Genomic DNA, 19,807 nt, shown 5'->3' with positions numbered 1-19,807 from the left:
ATACCCACGTTGCGAAGGAGGATTTCCTTGCCGGTTTTTTGGAGGGGTTTGGCGCTGCTTTTACTGAACAAAACATCAGATCTGGTTTCAAAGCAGCTGGAATTGTCCCTTTTGACCCCGACAGGGTTATATCTGCCCTGGATGTCGCAGAAGTCGCGCGTACACCCTCTGCCGACCCAGAACTCCTACCCCCTATTTGGACTTCTAAGACACCTACTACCACCCTTGAAGCCGAATCGCAGTCAACGTTGATTAATAATAGCGTTCAGAGGCATCAAGACAGCTCTCCGACGCATATTCTTCATTCAATTGACTCGATTGCAAAGGCTATGCATGCAATGATGCAAGAGAATGTTATCTTGCGTCGCGAGAACGAAGAGCTTCGTGAGACTAACCATGTGCTAAGCAAACGTTGCAGAACCAAAAACAAGCAAATCCAGTATGGTGGGCTACTTAATATAGAAGATGCACAAGTTCTACGGGCTATTAGGGGTGATACGGGTTTGGAAAGTGAGGAAGAGGGTGAAAGTAGTCGTCCTACAAGGGGGAGGGCAACGGGTGCTAGGCGCTGTGGCATTTGCGGAGGAACTGGACATAATGCGCGAACTTGTCAGGCAGATGTAGAAACAGATAATGAAAAGGGTTCTGATTAATTTCTTGGATGAATACGGGTTGTTGTTGATCTATCTAAGATTAAAGGTTGGGAGGTCGTGAAAAGTTGGGCAAAGACCCATGTGGGGCATTGACCTGTGGGTGACGTTAGGTGCAAAATAATGCAGATTTCGTAACCGTTTTGGATCGCCCAGCTGATCTGAGATACACCAGTATATTGCTTACATCGCACCTTACACATGAAGTAATGACTAGTTACTATGTACACACCCCGCCATTATACATGTAAGATCATTAAACCAAGGTACGATCCATGATCCGTCCCATTTGCACAGTCACAATATGTGCTACTTCACTTGCGATACTTCCATACTCACCCGTCTCCGCATTGTTTCTCAATGCATTATTTTCCATCAGCCTTATCGACTTCCTCAACTATACGCGGAGACAATAATCGTAAGGAACCTTTCTTTTTATTCAAAACACTGCATCGTCTTCGAAGGGATTTCTTGATCTAGTAGTCTTTGACCGTGCTACCGAGGCACGATTCCTGCACAAGCTGGACTTCAAAATTCTTTCCATACTATGGTCTAATTCCTGGTGAATCTCATCGACCGCGCTGACATTGGCAATGCTAAGATCCAGGGAATGGAGGTAGAACTCGACCTGAGCGGCTCGAGATTCAATAGTGCGGTCTGGGTCTTCAATTTCGGACACCTAGTCGCCGGCATACCAGCCGCGATCTTGTTCAGGAAGTTTGATATTTTGCTGGGGTGAGTCAGGCTTTTCAAAGAGCTCAAGTTCGCAGAAGTGAGAACATGCACATGCTAATCATCTACAGGAATCCTCGCGACTAGGTGTGGTCTGGTACGAGATTTCCAATGCCTAGTTGATTGTCGGCTGCTGGGGGGGTGGAGGAAGCTGGCTACAGTGCCGGTGCTGCGTACCTCGTGGGAGCGTAGTGCAAGAGCGATGGGTCCCTAGGCCGTCAGCCGATTACGATGAGTGCCACTATATTCGCTGATATTTTCCATGGCTTCGTGCAGTCATAGCTGGCTAACGGAGTAAGTGGTTCTGTAGCTTGGAGATAGTGAGTTAGCTGATAACCCCCTATTGTGGTAGAACGCTACTGATGCCAAGCTAGGATCTTCATTGTCGAGGGTCTTGTTATCCTGGCTATCAGCTTTGGATCGTTTTCCCTGACTCTGCCATTTCAACGAGACGCAAATATTCTAACGCCGGAGGTGAAGAAAATGCTCCTTGATCGTCTCTATACTAAAATTGAGCACGAGGACATTTCACTCGGGCTTGTTTTCTACTATTTGAAGGACTGGAAGATCTGGGCTCAGGTTAGCAGGTCTCCCCGCGTTTTGCGTGAGCGATATGTATTCTACCTAGTCGACTTTCCCATCCTCGCAGCGGGACTCATTGTCCAGCTCACATCCACGACACCGATTGTGTAATACACAGACGTTTTCTTCATAGCTACCGGTGCATACGTCTCCAGCAAGCAGAACTCACCGCATCTCGATCCATATATTCTCCAGGTGAAAGTGAGAAATTGCCACTAATTCGGGCCAAATCGGTACCCATTTTCATATTCTGGACTGCAATCCATGTTGACACGGGTCATAAGCGGGGAGCATTCGCTAGGTACACCGGAAATGGCAATAACCAAAAACAGGAGAAGAATATGTACACCTTGTAGACGTAAAAGCACTGAGCTCTGAAAACGAGGCACAATCGATTGGAGTACATAAGTATACTCGCGTAATTGCATACTCATATACATATCCACCCGTCCTGCAGCCGCCTGATGCCGGAAAGTTTATACGAACGCGACTATCCTCATTGACAACCTGACTGAACAATATCAATATCCATTTACAATAAGTATGTCTCAACAATCATCTCAACTGCGACTAGATGAGTCTTTGTTCCCTGACGATACCCCGCTAGACCCCGCTGATGCGACGCATTCTTGCCTGCTTCAACGTACATACGTTGGGGCTTCGAAGAAGCAAGGAGACAGTCACACTGTCATAAGATGCCGAGGCGCTGTTCGAGACGAATTTGCGCAACATTCTTCAGGCCGTTGCTGGCTGTTGTAAATTTCTCTGGCTTCTGGTACCTCGGTAATGAGCTGTGTGCGCAAGTGAAGAGCTAGCTGGAGTTTGGTCTGGTGGCAACGCTAGCTAAGGTCAAAAAGATAGCTGGAAGGTCAAAGCGCAGACATGACCGGAAAGGCTGTGACCGGTGCTTCAAGAAATAAAATTCGCAGGCGTTGATAATTGGGTCCTTCGCATCGATTGCTATTTTGTCTCCATCTCTGGTCTCGCGAACAAGGGCAGCCACGGGCATTTTCAGCACGGCTAAAGCGTCCGGACTGGACGACGTAATAAGCCTACCGCGGCCTGCAAGACACTTGGACCCAAGTCCAGGACTAGCCCAACAGACGCGGGAATAATGGTCTTACTTCCTTTGGATTCCAACAAGTATCGCCTAGGCTGCTCTCGCTAGCAACCAACTTCATGTCGTAACCCCAAACTGGAAACAAGAAATATAGCATCACCATATGCCTCCTTCCGCACCAACACGTAGCGCATATATGAGTGATCATGGGACACCAGTAAAAAGAAGCACTGTCGAGGTAACCATGATAACCGTTAATAAAAGCAAGCCCAAAAGACGAAATGGTATCATGACTAGAAGCTATATAGTGTCCAGTAGCGATCAGACCATGAAGGACACGCCTCGCTCGGGCAAGAGGCATGAAAGGGAAGCATTAGGGGCTCAAATAACAGGCAAAATCGCGTCAATGACAATACAAACTTTGCCAAATGCTAAACTCATGGCATCAGGCTGATCAGCCCGTAGTGTACTGAAGCTACACAGTCTGAGCCCTTGATCTAAGCTATCGTGTTTCACGCTGATACGAAAAGGTAGGGGGACCCACTGGTTAGGTGAATTCCATTCAATTAGATACTATAACGTTGCGCACTGCTGCATTATAGTATCCTCCCCTAGGTGCACGCATCACACGCATAACATCAGCGACAAGTCGAGATTGCAATCAATGCCGCAGCCCATAAAACCCGACAAGACTGCAACGAAATCAACGGCGCATAGTCAAGATCTACGCCCAGCTGAAAGAGATGCGGGAGAAAGTAGACTAGCATACGAGTCTACAAGTCGCTCCTAATCCTAAACCCAGCCAACGTAACCCGACGGAGTCTCTTTGCCATATGGGCGAGGACATCTCCAGTACCTCCGACACCGAGACGTAAAACCGTTTCTCGATGTGGACGAAGAACTCACCAAGATCCGTTCGGTTCTACATGAAGCATTGAAAGGACAGAACGAGACGGCGGAGGGGTGAACTAATATGGTCTATATAGAGGAACACATATTATCGGCCGAGGATGCCATTGAGAAGGCGAGGAATGGGATACAAACCCTTTGAGATGGATGGCCAATGTAATGAACAGTCGGCATATAGAGTACCTTTTCCTCGTCGGCTTCTTGTATATTACAACGAGAGCAGCTGATACGTGACCCCATGGGGGGTTGCCCTATAGCTAGAGATAAGATAGATAAGAGCTATAAAACAGCTCTGCCAGGCCAGAAGAGCTGACCTGGCCATCCTTTCCCAACACAACAATTCACACCCCATATGCACTCGCATCAGCAGCCATGTTGCCCATATTGGAGTCGGCTGAGTTGGGTTTCTTGAGCTGATTTTAGTAGTATTAAATGATTTACAGGTGCATATACTAGAAGAAGTGGCGTCTGATGCGTCACTTGGGGGGCAATAGGGAACTTTATTCGGCAGACTCTAACTTTTTGGTGCCATCATGCCTCTGGGGTTGCTGAGGGTGGATAGGGTTGAAGTTACCTCTAGGGCCATATTCAATGTAGTTGAAGTTAGGAAAATAGCAGTATAGAGATGCCAGTTTTGTAATACGGCTTAAACCACCCAAGTTGTGAATCCACGCAGCCTGTAGTAGCCGGGGTGGTATTCAGAAGTTTCACACGACGTGTTTTTCGACCGACCACAAAGTAAAGTTAAACCAGGGGGGGGATTAGATACTCTTCTATAGGTCTCATTAATTTCCCCAGGAAAAAATGGAGTTGCTTGATAGGAGGAATCCGAAATCGTAAGCAGCGAATGGAAGTAGCACCACGCGATTAGCAAGGTACAGATTATCAATCCTTGATATACACAATCACAAACCCCCCCCACAAAGCCCTTACATCAAATAGCTCTTCGTCATACTCATAATGAATCTTATGCTCTCCACGCCATTATCCTGCTCCTCCGCGCCGGAACCAGCGTTAACCCCTTAACAGGCTTCTGGCTCAGCCGACTCGCCACAAATTCATCCATCATTTTCCACACGGGCACCTCCCCTGCGTCATTCTGCTGCTTGTTTAACATCTCGCTGAGCTGCACCATCGTCATCGTGATCCCGTTGCCACTTCCCTGTGGTGCTGCCGGATCCGGAGCCGGCGCTTGCCTTTTCTTCTGCGCGATCCCCGGTGCTGCCGGCTGTTCCGCGGCTGGCGGTATAGCTGCAGCAGGTGGAGGTGGAGGTGGAGGTGGAGGTGGAGGTGGTGCTGCTGCTGCGCCCTGTCCAGAATTTCCTGCCTGAGCACCACTGCCACCCGTAGCAGGAACAACTTGAATCGTCCCCGCGCTACCGGGCATCTCCATAGTTAAGATAAACTCGCCGTCGATCTGGGAGACGGGTACGACGATGCGGTTGTTTTGGGTGTCCAGAAGGGGCCTGCTTACCAAAGGAGTAAAGGTTGGGGCCAAGAGGAGTTGCGTGGCTACTGGTGATGCGGCTTGGGGACTTGCTGGGGTTGCGGCCGGAGGATTATTTGGAGCTACGGCCGGAGGATTATTCGGGTCTGCAGCCGGAGGATTATTCTGGTCTGCGGCCGGAGGGTTATTCGGGTCTGCGGCCGGAGGGTTATTAGGGTCTGGGGCGGGTGCCGGTCCTGCGGGGGCGTTTGGATCAGTTGCTGGGGCGGGCTGGTCTGTAGCTGGGGCATCGCCGGCCGAGTTGGAATCGGCCGCCTTAGAGCTGAAGCTCGCTTTGTCTGTTACGTTCAACGTTCCAGGGGTTGCACCAGATGACATTGACGCTCTCTTCTGAGGTGGTGAGAGCGCCGTAGCACCGCCAGGGTTGGAGATGACGCCTCGTTGGGCCACGCCAAGCGTGATGGCGCCATTTGGCTGAACTCCCATGCGGACAGCCATGTCCATAATACGCTGTGCGTTCACTTGTTTTATTAACATGGGCTCACTAGATGTGCTGATATTGTGACTTACATGGGACCTGGACAACGGCAACCATTGAGTTAAGATCCGACACGACACCTGCGAGACTGGTAGTCACGAGGTATCGGTAATTGTCTGGATTTTTCATCCGTCAGTCTTTGGACCCAAGATCGTTCGTCGTGCTTTGATACGTACTGATGGGTTGAACGCCATTCATGAGCATTGACGTACTGACACCATTTACCACATCGGTGGCGACGCTCATTGGCTGGCTTGCTCGGATTGACATGCGGAAACCATCCGTGTACTCGATCTCCTGGATGCCTGACCCAGAAATAGCGACCGTCTGTCCCTGGCCGAAAGGGGCAAGAACATTGCCTGTTTCGACCGTCTGTCGGCCCACGGCCATAAACTCGCCGTCAATATTGTTCAATTTGATCATGCGGACAGTGGAATCCGTCCTAAATTTTCCATTAGAAATTTGTTCGTAGCTCAGTAGAGGGATGGACATACGTGTTGACACTTTTCATTTCATCCAAGACTATCCAGGCTTGCCTATCGTCAGAGAGCATGGCCACGAACGTGTTGTCTGCAGTAACACCATTCTGGGCCAGGACGTTGGGGTCAATGGGCATCTCGATCTGAGCGCCTACGAGATCCGTTGCCCTGTTGGTCTGGATGGTCATGGAATTTGGTGACAACTGAACAAAAGGCTGGCCTGTAGTTCCCACAATATGGTTGGCTGATAGGGGGTTGGGATTCTGGTTGACGATGATTTGCCGTTGCGTTTGTGAGAATGTCTCAATCTTGGAGTTATCAGGGAAGGTCAATTTGTTGAGTGCCATCTATCGAAGAGGTATCAGTGAGGTTTCGCGACATGTATTCTCAAGTCATGGGCCAGGGGAGGGAGGCCATACATTACCATTCAGGTTGACTACTTGATTGAACTGGACATTCTGTTCCTGCGCCGCAACCAAGTTCCAGCTGGTGAGACATAGCAGAAGCCAGAATTGTGTGACGGCCATTATGATTACGAAAAGAAAGAGCTCTGCCTCCTGGGCAAAACTAACTGGAAAGAAGGATGTTCAGAAAGGAAAGGAAAACACAAAGTGGATTGATACGTCTACGAATCAATAGAACCAGCGCGCTTCGAGAGGGAAGCTTTGTTAATGAGAGCTCGAAGCATAGCAAGGAGGTTGACTGACATATGGTGAAGTGGCTTGCTGGCTGTGGTATATGAAAGAACAAGATATCTCATGTACTCAGACGAAGCTCGAAAGTGAGCCGCATGATACCGGGTTCGGAGACGTCTCGTTTTCCCACTCCTGGGCAAGGCTATTCCGGGTTCCGGTCATGGCAGAAGTCTTGAGTGGTTCGACCGAGGCTGTGGCAATATGGCATGAGGCAGCTTCTTGCAGGTAAAAACGAGAGTGCACGGATGCCGGAGGGAAGGCTGCGTTGAACTTGGTATTGTGAGAGCAAAGTTTGGCCTGATGGGGCTTGTAAGGGGCGTTTGACAGCATTGTTTCTCTAATGCCCCTGCATACGTGTCAATGAAGACGTCACTTGCCTACTGGGTCATAGCTAGTACGAAAATAGCTACGAGGAACTGGTCTCTATACTAGTGGTAGTCATATTGCAAGGAAAGGTTTTCCCTTATTTATGAAAGTAGAAGCCGGTCGAAATTTTCTTGGTTTCTAGAGCTCATAACCTAGAGGGAGTCCAGGTGCTGAGAGCTTTTCTTTTTTTCTTCTTTTTCTTTTCCACATACAGTAGTTTTTCTACTTCACTGCCTTCATAAGTTTTAGACTTCTATAAAGCAGTATAATAAACGAGAGGGATAAAATGATGATGGCTATACCACGCAATTCGAAGACAATATTAAAATCCAACATGAGACCAGATGAAGCTACTAGAAAGCCCCTGCAGTAGACAAATTGATTCATAATTCAGCGATCAATCGAGAAATATCAATGCAACCTGAGTTTATCAAATAAACTTTACGATGCTGGTTTCAGCCATGTACTCGCTCGGATGAGGCTCCAGCATCGATTATGTCTGTGCAAACCCCCGTTTCACGCTCGTTCCTATACACTCAAGGTCTGTGACCATACGCGGCGACGCGATTGGCTGCCTATCACATGAGATTTGCTCAGGGCCTTATCTTTGCCGCTTCCCCAGGCGGGTCGTCCGAAACTCGAAACATTTCAGTCGAACTCGTTTGGCATGCAGTGCCCTGCCATATTGACCGACTTCTTAGATAATCCCAACATTCCCTTCATCTGCCCTCCCATCTTGTCTCCCTTGCCACGTCGCTGTCCAGTGAAAACGCTCCTAGAAAATATACTTTAGGTCTTGGCAGTATTGCTCTGTGCATGTTTTCCAGTAAAGGAAACCTGGTCATCAAGTTCTGCAGTTTGGAATACTATGCGACTCATGGCTTTGCCATAATACCGTCATCACCAAACAGTTGATGTCTGGCTCTTTAGACGCTCAAATTGTGCATGGGGAAACGGGGTTGAAAACTGGTGGTGATAAATCAGGCATGTCCTCGACGAGGTCATGAGTTAAATTCAACTAAACCAGACGCCTTGATGGTGCGAGTTCCATTCCTTTTCCTCCATTGCAATTTCATTTTTTACACTGCTCAATAAACTGGCTTTTCGAAGCACGTTGTTTACTGTTAATTTGTACGTCGTCTAGCATATCTCAGACCACCAGAACCCTAATCTGCGCCATAATGTATCGTCAAGCACTCTTTATTTTCATTCTCTCGTCCCTTCCATTTTTTACTTTGGGAGTTCCCAGAGGAAAGGGAATGAAAGAGTCAGCAGCTGCAGCTGCAGCCAGCACCAGACCACAGGCATCAGCAACACCCCTTCCCGCCTCTGCTATCAGGAATAGTACGGCCACCGCTTCCACAGCAACGACTCCACAAGCGACCAACACTGTAGGGAACAAAGGAAATGAAAACAACAACGGCGGCGGCAATGCCACAGCCCCTCCAAATGACAACGCCGTTAGCGACAAACAAATCGCCAACGCGGTAATATCGTGGCAAAACGACACAAGTAAAGTAAGCAAATGGATGGACACAGCTACGTCGTTCACGGGACACGAATTCACACGAAGGGCGACCATCGCTCTCAACGCCGAGATCGACGAGCTGAACCACAAGAAGATCCTCGACATTGCCATGGGGCAGATGCCCATGGTGCAAGAAGCCAATAGTGTGCTCGAGACGCAGGGAACCTTTCAGGATGTGGTGAATGTGCTCCGGGTTATGGTCACCGACGGCCCGGACACGGCGCAGGATTCGGTGAATGCTATTAATCAGAATCGGTGTGTTAATGTGTAAGTGATGTCCTGGGATTGATGCATGTAGATATGGATGCACTAATAATAGGTTCTACAGTCTGCCCAATATTGACAAGTACTTCGCTGCTGCCGGCTCTCCCATGGTGAAGGCCACGAGACCAACCGGATGTCTGGAGATTGAGGTCGCTGCCAGTCCTGCCTCCAAAGACGTCGCGAATCCTGCTGGTGGACCAGCTCCTGGAGTTATGCCGCCGCCAGCTTCACCCCAGCCACCGCGAACATCGGATTTGGGAGGTAATGTTTCCGCTGCGTCAGCTGGCCCTGCCGCATCTAGGGCTGGGAAACGGGCGGGGAAACGGGCGGCAGCGGCTCTCAAACCAACATCTTCTGCCGGTAAGGCTGCCAATCGTGTTGCTGTATGAGCTACAGCTCCTATCAATGCAGCTTCTGCTACTGTTACGGCATCTTCAAATTTGAACTCGACTGCGTTGGCGAGCAATGATCTCACTTCCGCTGGGTGTTCGAGGGTATTGAGTCCGACTGGGGCTACGGCAAAGGCTACAGCTGGGAAATATGTAGGCGCTTAGAGTGAGAAGTCAAGTTCCTAAATGAAAGATCAGCTCATCTTGCTTGACTTACCAGATTGAGTTTTCATGCAAATGTTCCTAAGAAAATGACTCGGGGACGTTGAAATCTGAAGCGCAGAGTAACTAATCGATCGGTAGCACATTTTGTTCATTAGATCGATACCGGTGGCAGTTTGCGCCACCGGTATCGATCGTTCGATCTGACCGGACCGGTTATATGGAGGATTCTGAGGGCATCGTGACCCTTGTTGTTGACCCTGGTTTTATCTAACCTAATACGGCTAGGCGTTGTTTTAGGTAGGAAAAGTGAAGAGCTGAGTTGGCGTGAGCATTATATGGCTAGGTTGAGGAAGCGATGGGAGGGTGACTATAAAAATAGGTAAGTATAATATCTAGATAACTGTTTATCTCTAACTGACCCTCGTCTAGGCCCCTTCCTGAGACCAACCCTTTAGCTGAAGCTGAGAATCAGCCAGTCCTTACGATGCTTCAACGCCGCAAGCGTTTTTATATGAGCGAAGCCGACTCCGAGGTCCTTGATTCGCAAAGTACACAAGATACACAGCCAAGAGCAAAGAGAAGGAAAGGAAAGGGCAGAAACACCAAGCCGGTGCCGATTAGGCAGGAAGAATCACAACAAGACGAGCTTGACCTCTACCTGGCAGAACCTGTGGTTAACGTGGACCAATATTTAAAGGACCCAGTAGCTTGGTGGCGTGATATTGGCGCAAAACGTTTCACCAAACTGTCTTATATGGCTGTTGACTTCCTTACGATACCTTCAGCGCAAGCAGAAACAGAACGCCAGTTTAACAGCGTAGGAGAGATGGTACCAGCACGAAGATCTCGCCTAAAACGCCACGTTATTGGGGCATCACAATGTATCAGGTCATGGAGTTTAGCAGGCGTTTATCAGGCTGAGTTGCCACTCCATCTGCTTGACAAGATATCAAACGTTGAATTGGATGGTGAGGTTTCACGCGAATTAGCTAATTGGGCGCAAAACCGTTAAAAATAAACAACTCCGTACAACCGCTATTGATCGATCCGACCTCTATCTGACCGGACTGGTTATATGTGATCGATACCGATCGGATGAATATGATGTTGATCGATACCGTACCGGTATCGGTATCGGTGAAGAATCATGATCGATAACGATCGATTGGTCACTCTGCTGAAGCGGGACTAATCGAAAGCTGAGTGGATATTTCGTCTGTAGTTTAGAGTAGCCTCCCTTGTTGAATTGGAACAGAGTTTACAGGGTAGGAATTCAGACACACTAAACGGTAGTAAGCGCGATCGACTTGACTATTCATAGAACGGAAACGAAGTTGGCTCATGTAGGATTAAAGTTTGGGACACTTAACGGTAGCAAGAGCAAACCGAGTGGTAGTGGATTTGTTCCAGGGAGTTTGCTTACACCATCAAGCCTGAGTCTCTACCCTAGAAAGTGCCAAGTTTAGTCGCATATGTGTCGATGATATAAGTTGTTGATTCGTTTTAGGTACATCTATACATGCTATTTTTATCGTAACGGCATAAAGTGCATAATCAGCCTATGTGCTTCAGCCTTATATACCACGACTTTTTCTGATTGATGTTCCCCTGAAGCCTTCTTTCTGACTTTCCTCTCTAACACTATACGCGGCGCCTCCTCTTATGTCCCTCTGAGATACTCGAAATTCAAAAGCTCTTTAGGGAGAAAACATTTCCCTCACCAACATCTTGCGATGAACCTTTTACACAAAGTCTTCTATTGTCTCCAAACCTGAGAAAGACACTCAGCCCCGAAGGAGTAAAGTCGGATACTACATGTCCCTCCGTCCAACACGGGGTATCCACAGAGCCACCCACCTATCCCAACGCGCGGGGGCGAAGAAGCGCGCGATTCGCATGGTTCTGTTCAGTATCATGGTAAAAGGGGATTTTAATTACTAGAGCGCAATTAAGAGGATAACGTACCCCACAAGCAAGTTGGCCACTTTTTCTTGGCACCGTATGAATAACTTCAATAACTTAACTAAACTAAAAAATAATAATTCAAACTAATCGGAATCCTCTTCCTCGTACGTATCTTTATCATTATCACAAGTACGAGCATTATGTCCGGGCTCTCCGCAGATCCTACAGCGCCGTCGGCGTGGTTCGGCCGGTCTCGTACGACGACGACTTACACGTATATCATCCTATAGCTGCTGTTCAATATCCCGTTAAGACTGTAAGTCCTGAGCGTCTCGTAAACTAAGAGATCCTCCATCTTGTAGCTGTCGAATTTTAGTCCTTCGACGACGGCTTAGCTCTTGATTGGCCTTCCGAAGTGTAGTAACCTCATCCTCAAGTAAAACTAACCGATGCATAACAGCCGTCGCACCACGTGAAAATTGGTCAATAGCCGTAAGTATTGTCGTCGGGGAGCTATTCTGATGCTGTACGATTCTGTTTTTAACGTATTCAGACTGGGATTGCGCCTCGGTTGGGTTATTTGGAGTCTTTGATTCCCAGATTAAGGGGGCGCCAGACGAGCTCCCAGGAGGTGTAGGCGTATGTAGCTTAATATCCAGCTGTGAAATCACATATTCCGGGTCGTACGGAATAAGTCCTGTCCCCCTGAAACCTGCCTGGATATTCGACTTATTTATAGTCGTACGATACGCCCTATAGAATGCCGAAAAGAAATCCTCTGTGACGGGCTCACTGCGAAACTATACAGCTAAACATGGCCAAATACTGTTAATTATCTAACTGAGGAGGAAAGTAAAATATGCGAGTTGTCCCGGGAACACGGACTATGTTTTGTGTGCCCTCGATGGTTCCTTTGGTGGATCCGGACGCACGGTCCTTGCAGCTCCGGATCCCATATCAGGCACAGCCTGTCACATCCTCCTTCGAGATATGGGTTATATGCGCCCGTATTAGGTCTTCAATTTATTTGCCGTACGACCTTTTCAAAGCCCTAAAACAGCCTACATCGAGAGGCTGGAGCTTATGTGACGAATGGGCAGGCATACTAAGTGTAATAATAGTATGCTCCTTGCAATATAGCTCGAAGTCAGTCGAGTGGTGGCTCTCATGCCCGTCGAGAATAAGAAGACGATAAACACCCTTCGTACGATCCTTCATGTAGCGATCAAAGTGCTGAATCCAGTCTACGCCTCGCTAATTTGTTGTCTAGCCGTTTTTGGTTACAGCGATTACCCAATCGGACGGGAATGGGCTATTCTCGTACCAGGATAAGAGGTAGTTTTGACTCGCGACAATAATATACGGCGGGATAGCCCAGCCGGACGAATCAATACCCTAGATTACTGTAGCCTATTCTCGATTGCCTTGTTGGACTGTACGAGGCCTTCCGCGTCGTTCGGCACTTGTAACTACCATCTCGGATAAGATTAAGCCCATCGCGAACCCTATTGTCAGGGTACGGCTAGGCCGAAGGCAATAGTACAGAGTGATGGGGAGTAACGGGCGTCCCTCCTACGTAATACCGGGTGGTCACTGGCGGTCTCAGGTAGGGGTGCCCACGGTGATGCATTGATCTCTGCTCCTTCCCTATCCTACTTCAAGATGGTCCTTATATAGATAGCTAGGCCGCCGCTTGGACCCGGCATAACAGCAGGGTCGGCGATGCCAAGGATCTTGACTCTCGTCATCCCAAAGCTTCACATAGATTGTAATCATGACTCGGGAGTCTTTTGTCCGAAACACCCCTCCGGCGCCCCACCGGTGTCTTGCGTTCAGTGTCCTGACACCCACTGGTGCCTATGGCATTCTGTTCTCTGACACCTATCTCGTCGAAGTTATAGATATCCGCCTCTTGGATACCATATTTCGCAATTGTATTTCGTACGAGCGTAAACCACGCGCGATACGCGTCAGGATCTTCGCAATAGGCTCGTTGGTAGTCGATTCTTCGATTAAAACGCGTCCGAAGGTCTGGTTGTCGTCGTACAAAGTTCAAGACCCAGTTGACGCCGACGCGTCCAGCGCCACGGTCACGGAGCAGTCGGTTAGCCATAGCTTCAACACCATAGAGCCGGGGAGGAATGATCGCGAATCTAGGTCAAGTATGTATTATACGACCGCTAACTCTTCTGATTCCGTAAGTTTATGACTAGATTGTCGAGTATCGCGTCGAGATAGTAGTCCGCGTTTTCGGTTAGCTAGAGTTGTACGAGGGACATTGTAGAGTTGGGCAGCGCGTCGGATGCTTAATTCGGGTTTCGATTAAAGCGCCTGACACGCTAGAATCATGTCGCTTTCTTTCCAATTCGATCCCATCTTGGTATGTGTAAAGATGTTAATTAAAAGGTTGTTCGTACGGTGCCAAGAAACAGTGGCCAACTTGCTTGTGGGTTACGTTAGTTCTATTAAAGCTACTGTTAATTCTACAAACATACAAGTAAAGCCTGTATGAAGTTTCTCACCAGTGTTTCAGGCCCGGAATGAGATTCGGGTATGAGCTAAGCAAATGCACCACCTGATGGACACAAACAATCCCAGTAACAGTATGTTAAGCTAGTATTCAAACAGATTCAAATCCGAGAGCGGACTGACTTATAAAGATATTAATAAAGGTATTATTTAGGAAGTTTATTGATTTATGATGGATAAGGTACGTGAAAGCGTCGCTAAGGCTGTAAGAGCGGCGACGACAAAGGTTAGGAATAGCTTTAATTTGGTCCCAGGAGGGCGTGTTAACATTCCAATGATAAGTCCAAACCTGAGCTCCAAATTAAAGGCGAATAATTTCTAAATATATCCAAGGATGCGTTGGTGGTTGTTCCTGATAATCTAACAGCGGCATCTGCAGTTTGATGCGGTGTTTCTTAAGTTGGTACGAGGTGAAGTCATACTCGTGTATAATGTAATTCTAGTACGATTCTGAAAAAGTCCACCAATTTCACTAGCAGCAGCCCCTTGTAATGTCGCACTCCGAACAATCCAAATCCACCTGTAAGACGGATAATATGATGGTCTACTGATCTCGGACGTATCACTCTGACTCGAATCATTACGGCTTTCCCTCCCAGGCCTTTGCGAGGAAGTCCTCAGCTCGAGTAAAGTAATAATCTGGGAACATTTGATTCAGCTCGTCTGAGGAGTCCCATGCGCCCTTAGAGCTGCTCAGGAGGATACCGATGGACACTGCCTTGAGAATAGCCGATGCCTGATCCTCCGAGACTGTTGAGTGAACCGCTTCCAAGCCCCACGACGCCTCTAGTTTCCCAGCTTGAAGGTCTTCGGCTTTGACCTTGTCGACCGTAAAAGAAAGTCCTGTAGAAAATTGTAAGCCAAGTTCTATCTTTCCGCTGGGCTCGGCAGTGGGAAATTCTTCTCACCTCGCACTCTCCTGCCGATATCGAGGATCTCCGAGAAGGTAAGCCTGTTGCCTCGAATCCCGCCTATTGTAGGCCACCTGCCATCATAATCGACAGCTTCAGCCACGACCGCGGCAAGATCGGCGACGGTGGTCAGCGTCATGACGGCGTCTTCGTGGCCATCTACGACGGTCGCGCGCCTGTTCTGAAAGTCGAAGACGGACTGGAGGGGGTCGACATGTTTGGCCGTTTTGTACGGGAAGGCTAGGTAATCCAAGAAAAGACCCGGCTGGAACAAGGTATATTCGAGGATCTAAGGAGGGCGGTTAGACGAAATAACTTAAGTATGAGGATCAAGATGGAAATCCTCACAATTCCATCCGCATTTACTTCTTCCAGGTACTTCCTGACTTTTTCTTTTCCACGCCACCAATCCAAGTCAACAATATCCTTACTTTGGATGTGGTCAGTTATCTCTCTTACATTGTGTGAGCTGTGGCAGACATTAACTTGGATTTGATGTTCCCGTTGAAGGAGCAAAAGGAGGGCACATATGCCTAACCTGTATGTATTGTAGCTAACTCTGGTCCTCTCTTCGAGGGTCTATGTATGGAAACAAAAGGGTTCTTATATAGTCAATGAATGGTAGACTTGCTGATTAATTCAGACAAGTTGTAGAAGCATATAGATAAGTAGGGAATGTTCTATCCTCGCCACATTTCTCGTAATAGAGGTATGTGGGGATGGTCGCCGTTCTAGGTGGCGATAGTGGCAAGTATAGGACCCACATGGCCCACAGGGCCCATATTGTCCAACTCACCCCCTCAACAAGGCGGTAGAACTGGTTTGTTGGAAACCGAAGTAAGTACATGTCCTAACTGTTTGGTAGGATAGGATTTGAATAGTGATATGTTCAATCTAACTGGGAATTGTCGTCTGAAACCTCCTGTGCTTGGATAAGCTCTTGTATATTTTTGAGGTTGCATATCTGCACGAATAGGTCGTGTTTTTGCGGAGGTAGTGCTTTTGTAAGACCGTCGGCTGCCATGATAGCCGTTGGGGTCCAGGATACGTTAAGCCTTTTGGTCGTATATGCCTCGCGAAGCCAGTGGTTGTGTATATCGACGTGTTTAAGCTTTGTGGATAGGCGTGCTAGTTCTTCTGTAACTAGGCGAATGGTCTGAGTATTGTCGCATTCTATTACTAACTTCTCGTGAAGGTCGAGACCTATAGCTGCAAATAGTCGCTCCATAGCAAGGGCTTCTTTGGCGGTTTGTGATAAGGCTAATAACTCGGATTCTGTGGTATTGGTTGTAACTGTATCCTGTTTGCTTGCCCGCCAAGTAATGGGTCCTCCAAAGAGCTTCATTATAAAGGCTTGAGAGCTTTTGCGATCGTGGGGATCGTCTGCAAATGCTGCATCGCTGGATACTATGAAGCTTCGAGGGACGTTAGTTGTGTCGTCTCCTCCTAGCTCGAGGGCGTAGTATCTGGTAGATAGCAAATATGTAAGGCAGTCGTCGATAGCCTGGTGGTGCTCTGGAGAAGGGTTGCTATTGAACTGAGCGAGCTTTGAAGCAGCGAATGCGCAGTCCGTTCGAGTGGTTATAGCCGCATATAGTACGCTGCCTACCTTAGCTTGGTAGTCTCGTCGAGAGATAGGACTAGCCTGTCTAGTGTATCTAGAGAGGTCTCTATAAGGCGACAAAGGTACTTTGGGGATACGTTTCCGATCAAGGGAAACATCGTACTGGGTACATATTTTCTCGATATACGAGGTTTGAGAAAGCCAGATCTTTCGTTCGGTCCGATCCCTTATGATCTGAATGCCTAGGAACCAGCGAAGTTCTCCTAGGTCCTTTAGTCGGAAGCGGTTCATTAGCTGTTGAATGAAGTGGTTGGTTTGAGCTTCGTCCTGCTTGCGATATAGTAGGCAGATGTCGTCTACGTAGAAGAAGGCTAGAATCTTGCCGTTCGTAAGGATGCAGGGCTCTTCGGGGACCTGTTTAAGGCCTAACTCGGTCATGCCTGATGCTAGGTCGCGTTGCCATAGGAGAGGTGAACGACGGAGACCGTATAGGGCTCTTTTGAGCCGTAGACAGTAGCCTCGTTGCTTGAAACCGTCTGGGAAGTAGACGTAGACGACTTCATCGATTTTACTATGAGTAAAGGCGTTTACGGCATCCAATTGCCGCGTCTCGAGGTCAAATTTTGCAGCAATAGCCATTAGCATCCGGAAGGATCGTCCAGCTAGGGTCGATGCGTATGCGTTTAGGTCTGATCGTGGCTGGAGATCTCCTCTAACAACAAGGCGTGCTTTGTATCGATCGAGGTATCCGTGTTTATCGAATTTGTAGGTAAATACCCACATTAGGGGGATTATGAAATGGCTGGTAGCTTCTGATAGCGGTACCTTATCCCACGAGTCTTGGCTAATGGCGTTATATTCCGCTAAAGCAGCCTCTTTCCAGTTCGTCCAGAGAGCGTGTAACTGTGCTTCGGCCCAGTTCTTCGGAGGTGGAGGAAGGTTTCTCCGATGTTGCCTTTTGTGCTGGATTGCAGTAGTAAAGGCTGCGTTCAGTGGTGTATACTGGGGGCTAGAAGTGTGATATTTGCGGAGAGCTTTGGGGATAGCCTGAAAGACGTCCGCTGTATTGGCTTGATGGCGGTTTCGACGGCTTCTTGTAGTTGTATTCGGCAAAAGATTCGGATTTAGCTCTGATCGTATCTCGTTAAGCATACGGGAGCCTCGTCCAGTGGCTCGTGGCTGCTGGGCTAGCGGTATTATTGGAGAATCTGGCGATGGGTCTGGTGATGGGTCTGGTGTTGGCAGTTGTTCTGGTAGCAATCCTTTGTCGGCTATAAGCTCTGGAGGTACTGCCACGGTAATAGAGTCTTCGATTCGCTCTGATGGTTCTCGGTGGTCCACCCCCTCAGCGTTAGAGATGTCGTTAACTGCTTCGTCAACGCTGGACTCAGTTGTTCCATTGTATCCGAGCACGATTTGCAGGGCTGTATCATCATTACTAGCCTCAACTTCGATATGCTGGATCTCATCGTCGATTTCCCTAATCCGGAGAGGTGTGTAATGTTCCGATGGATCGTATACTCCTTGTTCATCGAAGGTTACATCTCGTATGGATATAACTTTGTTTCTGGTCGGGATCCAGACCTTATAGACAGTCTGGTTCTTGTACCCAACATGGTATCCGATATATGTCCGAGGCTCCATCTTCTTTAACTTATTCCTTCCGGCTCGATAGTCTTCGGTAAGGGGATAAGCCTTGCATCCCCATGCAACGAGGTGAGAGACTAGAGGGCGGTGGTCTTGAATCGGGAGATTATCTCGTTTGGCAAGCCATTCTGAGAGAACTTCGATAGGAGTTTTCCACTTTAGTCGTTTAAGTGGTGTCCGATTTGTTAGATATGTAGCTGTTTCAACAGCTTCTGGCCACAGGCTTGGCGGTAGCCGTGAGCTAACTATCATGGCACGCGCTTTGGTATTGATTATCCTCCCAGCTCGTTCGGCGACGCCTACCGGCTCCTTGGTATATGGTGGTGCTTGGTTATGCTGTATGCCGGTACGCAAGATCCATTCCTGAAAATGTTTGCCGAACGCTTTCTCGCCATCTGACGTAATTGTTTTCACGTCAATGTCATACCGTCTCTTAATGTAGGATACAAGGCTTGTAAGGGCAGGAAAGGCGTGCTTTTTCCGTCGAAGGGTATATGTAATCCGTACTCCGGTAACTAGGTCAGTGCCGATTAGAGCCCTAGTTCGTCCGTCGTAGGCTGTCTCGTATTCGAAGAGATCAATATCCATATGTTCCAGGGGTTTGAATCCTCGGTTTTTGGGATGTCGTGTAATGCGGCGTGTCCCTTTTGCGAGAGAGCAGTCTTCGCACTGGATCGTAGTTGGCGCCTTAATCTTTATGCCTGTAACTGCGTACACAAGCTTCTCTAGGCTTCTGGGGCCAAGATGGGCCATCCGTCTATGCCAGAGTGTAGCGTCACCGTCAAGGGGTTTTTGAGGTCGACGTGAATCGTTCCCATGGAGCTCCTGCTTCTGCTCAAACGGATTTGTGGGCCTTAGGTCGATACCCGGCATCCCTGGAGTATCTACTGTAGGTATAGATGCAGGCTCTAGTGGTATTGACACCCTCTCATCTTCGGAGAATTCAGATACCTGTTCGGAGTCGGATTCTGAAGGTTCAGTGGAAATTTCCACATCTGCTTCGTCGGTAGCAAAGGCGCTGCTATAGGTCGCGCGTTGGGAGGCTATAAATGGTTCCAGATCATCGTTGGCAGCGTTGTCGTTTGTTAAGGGAATGTATTCGAGAATCGGCTGGTTATACTTTTCTGTAAGGTAACAGAGGGTTTTCCGATGTCCTGCCCGAATGTAATACAAAGCTTCATGTTCCATATCGTAATAGATGCCGGCTTTCTTGAACAACCTAGCAGAGGCGAGGTTTGTATGCATGGCGGGGACGTAGGCGACGTTCTCGAGGGTAAATACCATAGACTTTCCTCCTGGTCGTCGTATTTGGATTTCGACGTCACCCCATAAGAAGATATCTAGAAGAATACCTCCACTGATGATTTTGTCTGTAGGGGACGCGCTTCTGATTTTCTTGAATCGGGAATGCTGGTTGCATATATGGATGCTGCTTCCAGTGTCGTAA

The 19,807-nt window shown here is 48.3% G+C and overlaps 5 protein-coding genes across 5 annotated transcripts; 3 read left to right on the top strand and 2 right to left on the bottom strand.

Annotated features, from left to right (window-relative positions):
* The first annotated feature begins 866 nt into the window (after positions 1 to 866).
* BCR38DRAFT_447961 (uncharacterized protein) lies at positions 867 to 1,530 on the top strand. The gene is made up of 3 exons (XM_040861190.1): positions 867 to 1,068; positions 1,252 to 1,385; positions 1,454 to 1,530. Exons 1-3 carry the CDS (start codon positions 955 to 957, stop codon positions 1,467 to 1,469), a joined length of 264 nt encoding a protein of 87 aa, XP_040711118.1. The 5' UTR covers positions 867 to 954; the 3' UTR covers positions 1,470 to 1,530.
* On the top strand, positions 1,527 to 2,096 carry BCR38DRAFT_447960 (uncharacterized protein). The gene is made up of 2 exons (XM_040861189.1): positions 1,527 to 1,702; positions 1,757 to 2,096. The coding sequence occupies exon 2, from the start codon at positions 1,866 to 1,868 to the stop codon at positions 2,073 to 2,075; it is 210 nt and encodes a 69-aa protein (XP_040711117.1). The 5' UTR covers positions 1,527 to 1,702; positions 1,757 to 1,865; the 3' UTR covers positions 2,076 to 2,096.
* A 3,248-nt stretch (positions 2,097 to 5,344) lies between these two features.
* On the bottom strand, positions 5,345 to 6,723 carry BCR38DRAFT_300023 (uncharacterized protein; the record flags this gene model as incomplete). The annotated part of the gene is made up of 5 exons (XM_040854542.1): positions 5,345 to 5,598; positions 5,749 to 5,901; positions 5,951 to 6,034; positions 6,095 to 6,360; positions 6,413 to 6,723. Coding segments are annotated over 5 exons (1,068 nt in total), but the record flags the coding sequence as incomplete, so codon positions are not given.
* Positions 6,724 to 8,912: 2,189 nt separating this feature from the next.
* BCR38DRAFT_301201 (uncharacterized protein) lies at positions 8,913 to 9,399 on the top strand (the record flags this gene model as incomplete). The annotated part of the gene is made up of 2 exons (XM_040854558.1): positions 8,913 to 9,253; positions 9,315 to 9,399. Coding segments are annotated over 2 exons (426 nt in total), but the record flags the coding sequence as incomplete, so codon positions are not given.
* Positions 9,400 to 14,818: 5,419 nt separating this feature from the next.
* On the bottom strand, positions 14,819 to 15,581 carry BCR38DRAFT_353234 (uncharacterized protein; the record flags this gene model as incomplete). The annotated part of the gene is made up of 3 exons (XM_040856761.1): positions 14,819 to 15,081; positions 15,147 to 15,438; positions 15,498 to 15,581. Coding segments are annotated over 3 exons (639 nt in total), but the record flags the coding sequence as incomplete, so codon positions are not given.
* Positions 15,582 to 19,807: the final 4,226 nt, after the last annotated feature.

Source organism: Pseudomassariella vexata (assembly GCF_002105095.1).
Source record: "Pseudomassariella vexata strain CBS 129021 chromosome Unknown BCR38scaffold_17, whole genome shotgun sequence".
NCBI lineage: Eukaryota > Fungi > Ascomycota > Sordariomycetes > Amphisphaeriales > Pseudomassariaceae > Pseudomassariella > Pseudomassariella vexata.
Note: the sequence above shows the minus strand (reverse complement) of the source record. Positions and strands in the feature narration are given on the sequence as shown.

Excerpts from the sequence above, each read along its gene's own strand:
- BCR38DRAFT_447960 (XM_040861189.1), top strand. The coding sequence starts at position 1,866 with ATGCTCCTTGATCGTCTCTATACTAAAATTGAGCACGAGGACATTTCA.
- BCR38DRAFT_447961 (XM_040861190.1), top strand. The coding sequence starts at position 955 with ATGTGCTACTTCACTTGCGATACTTCCATACTCACCCGTCTCCGCATT. Across the intron at positions 1,069-1,251 it reads TATACGCGGAGACAATAATC|ATCCAGGGAATGGAGGTAGA; the intron begins GTAAGGAACCTT and ends GGCAATGCTAAG.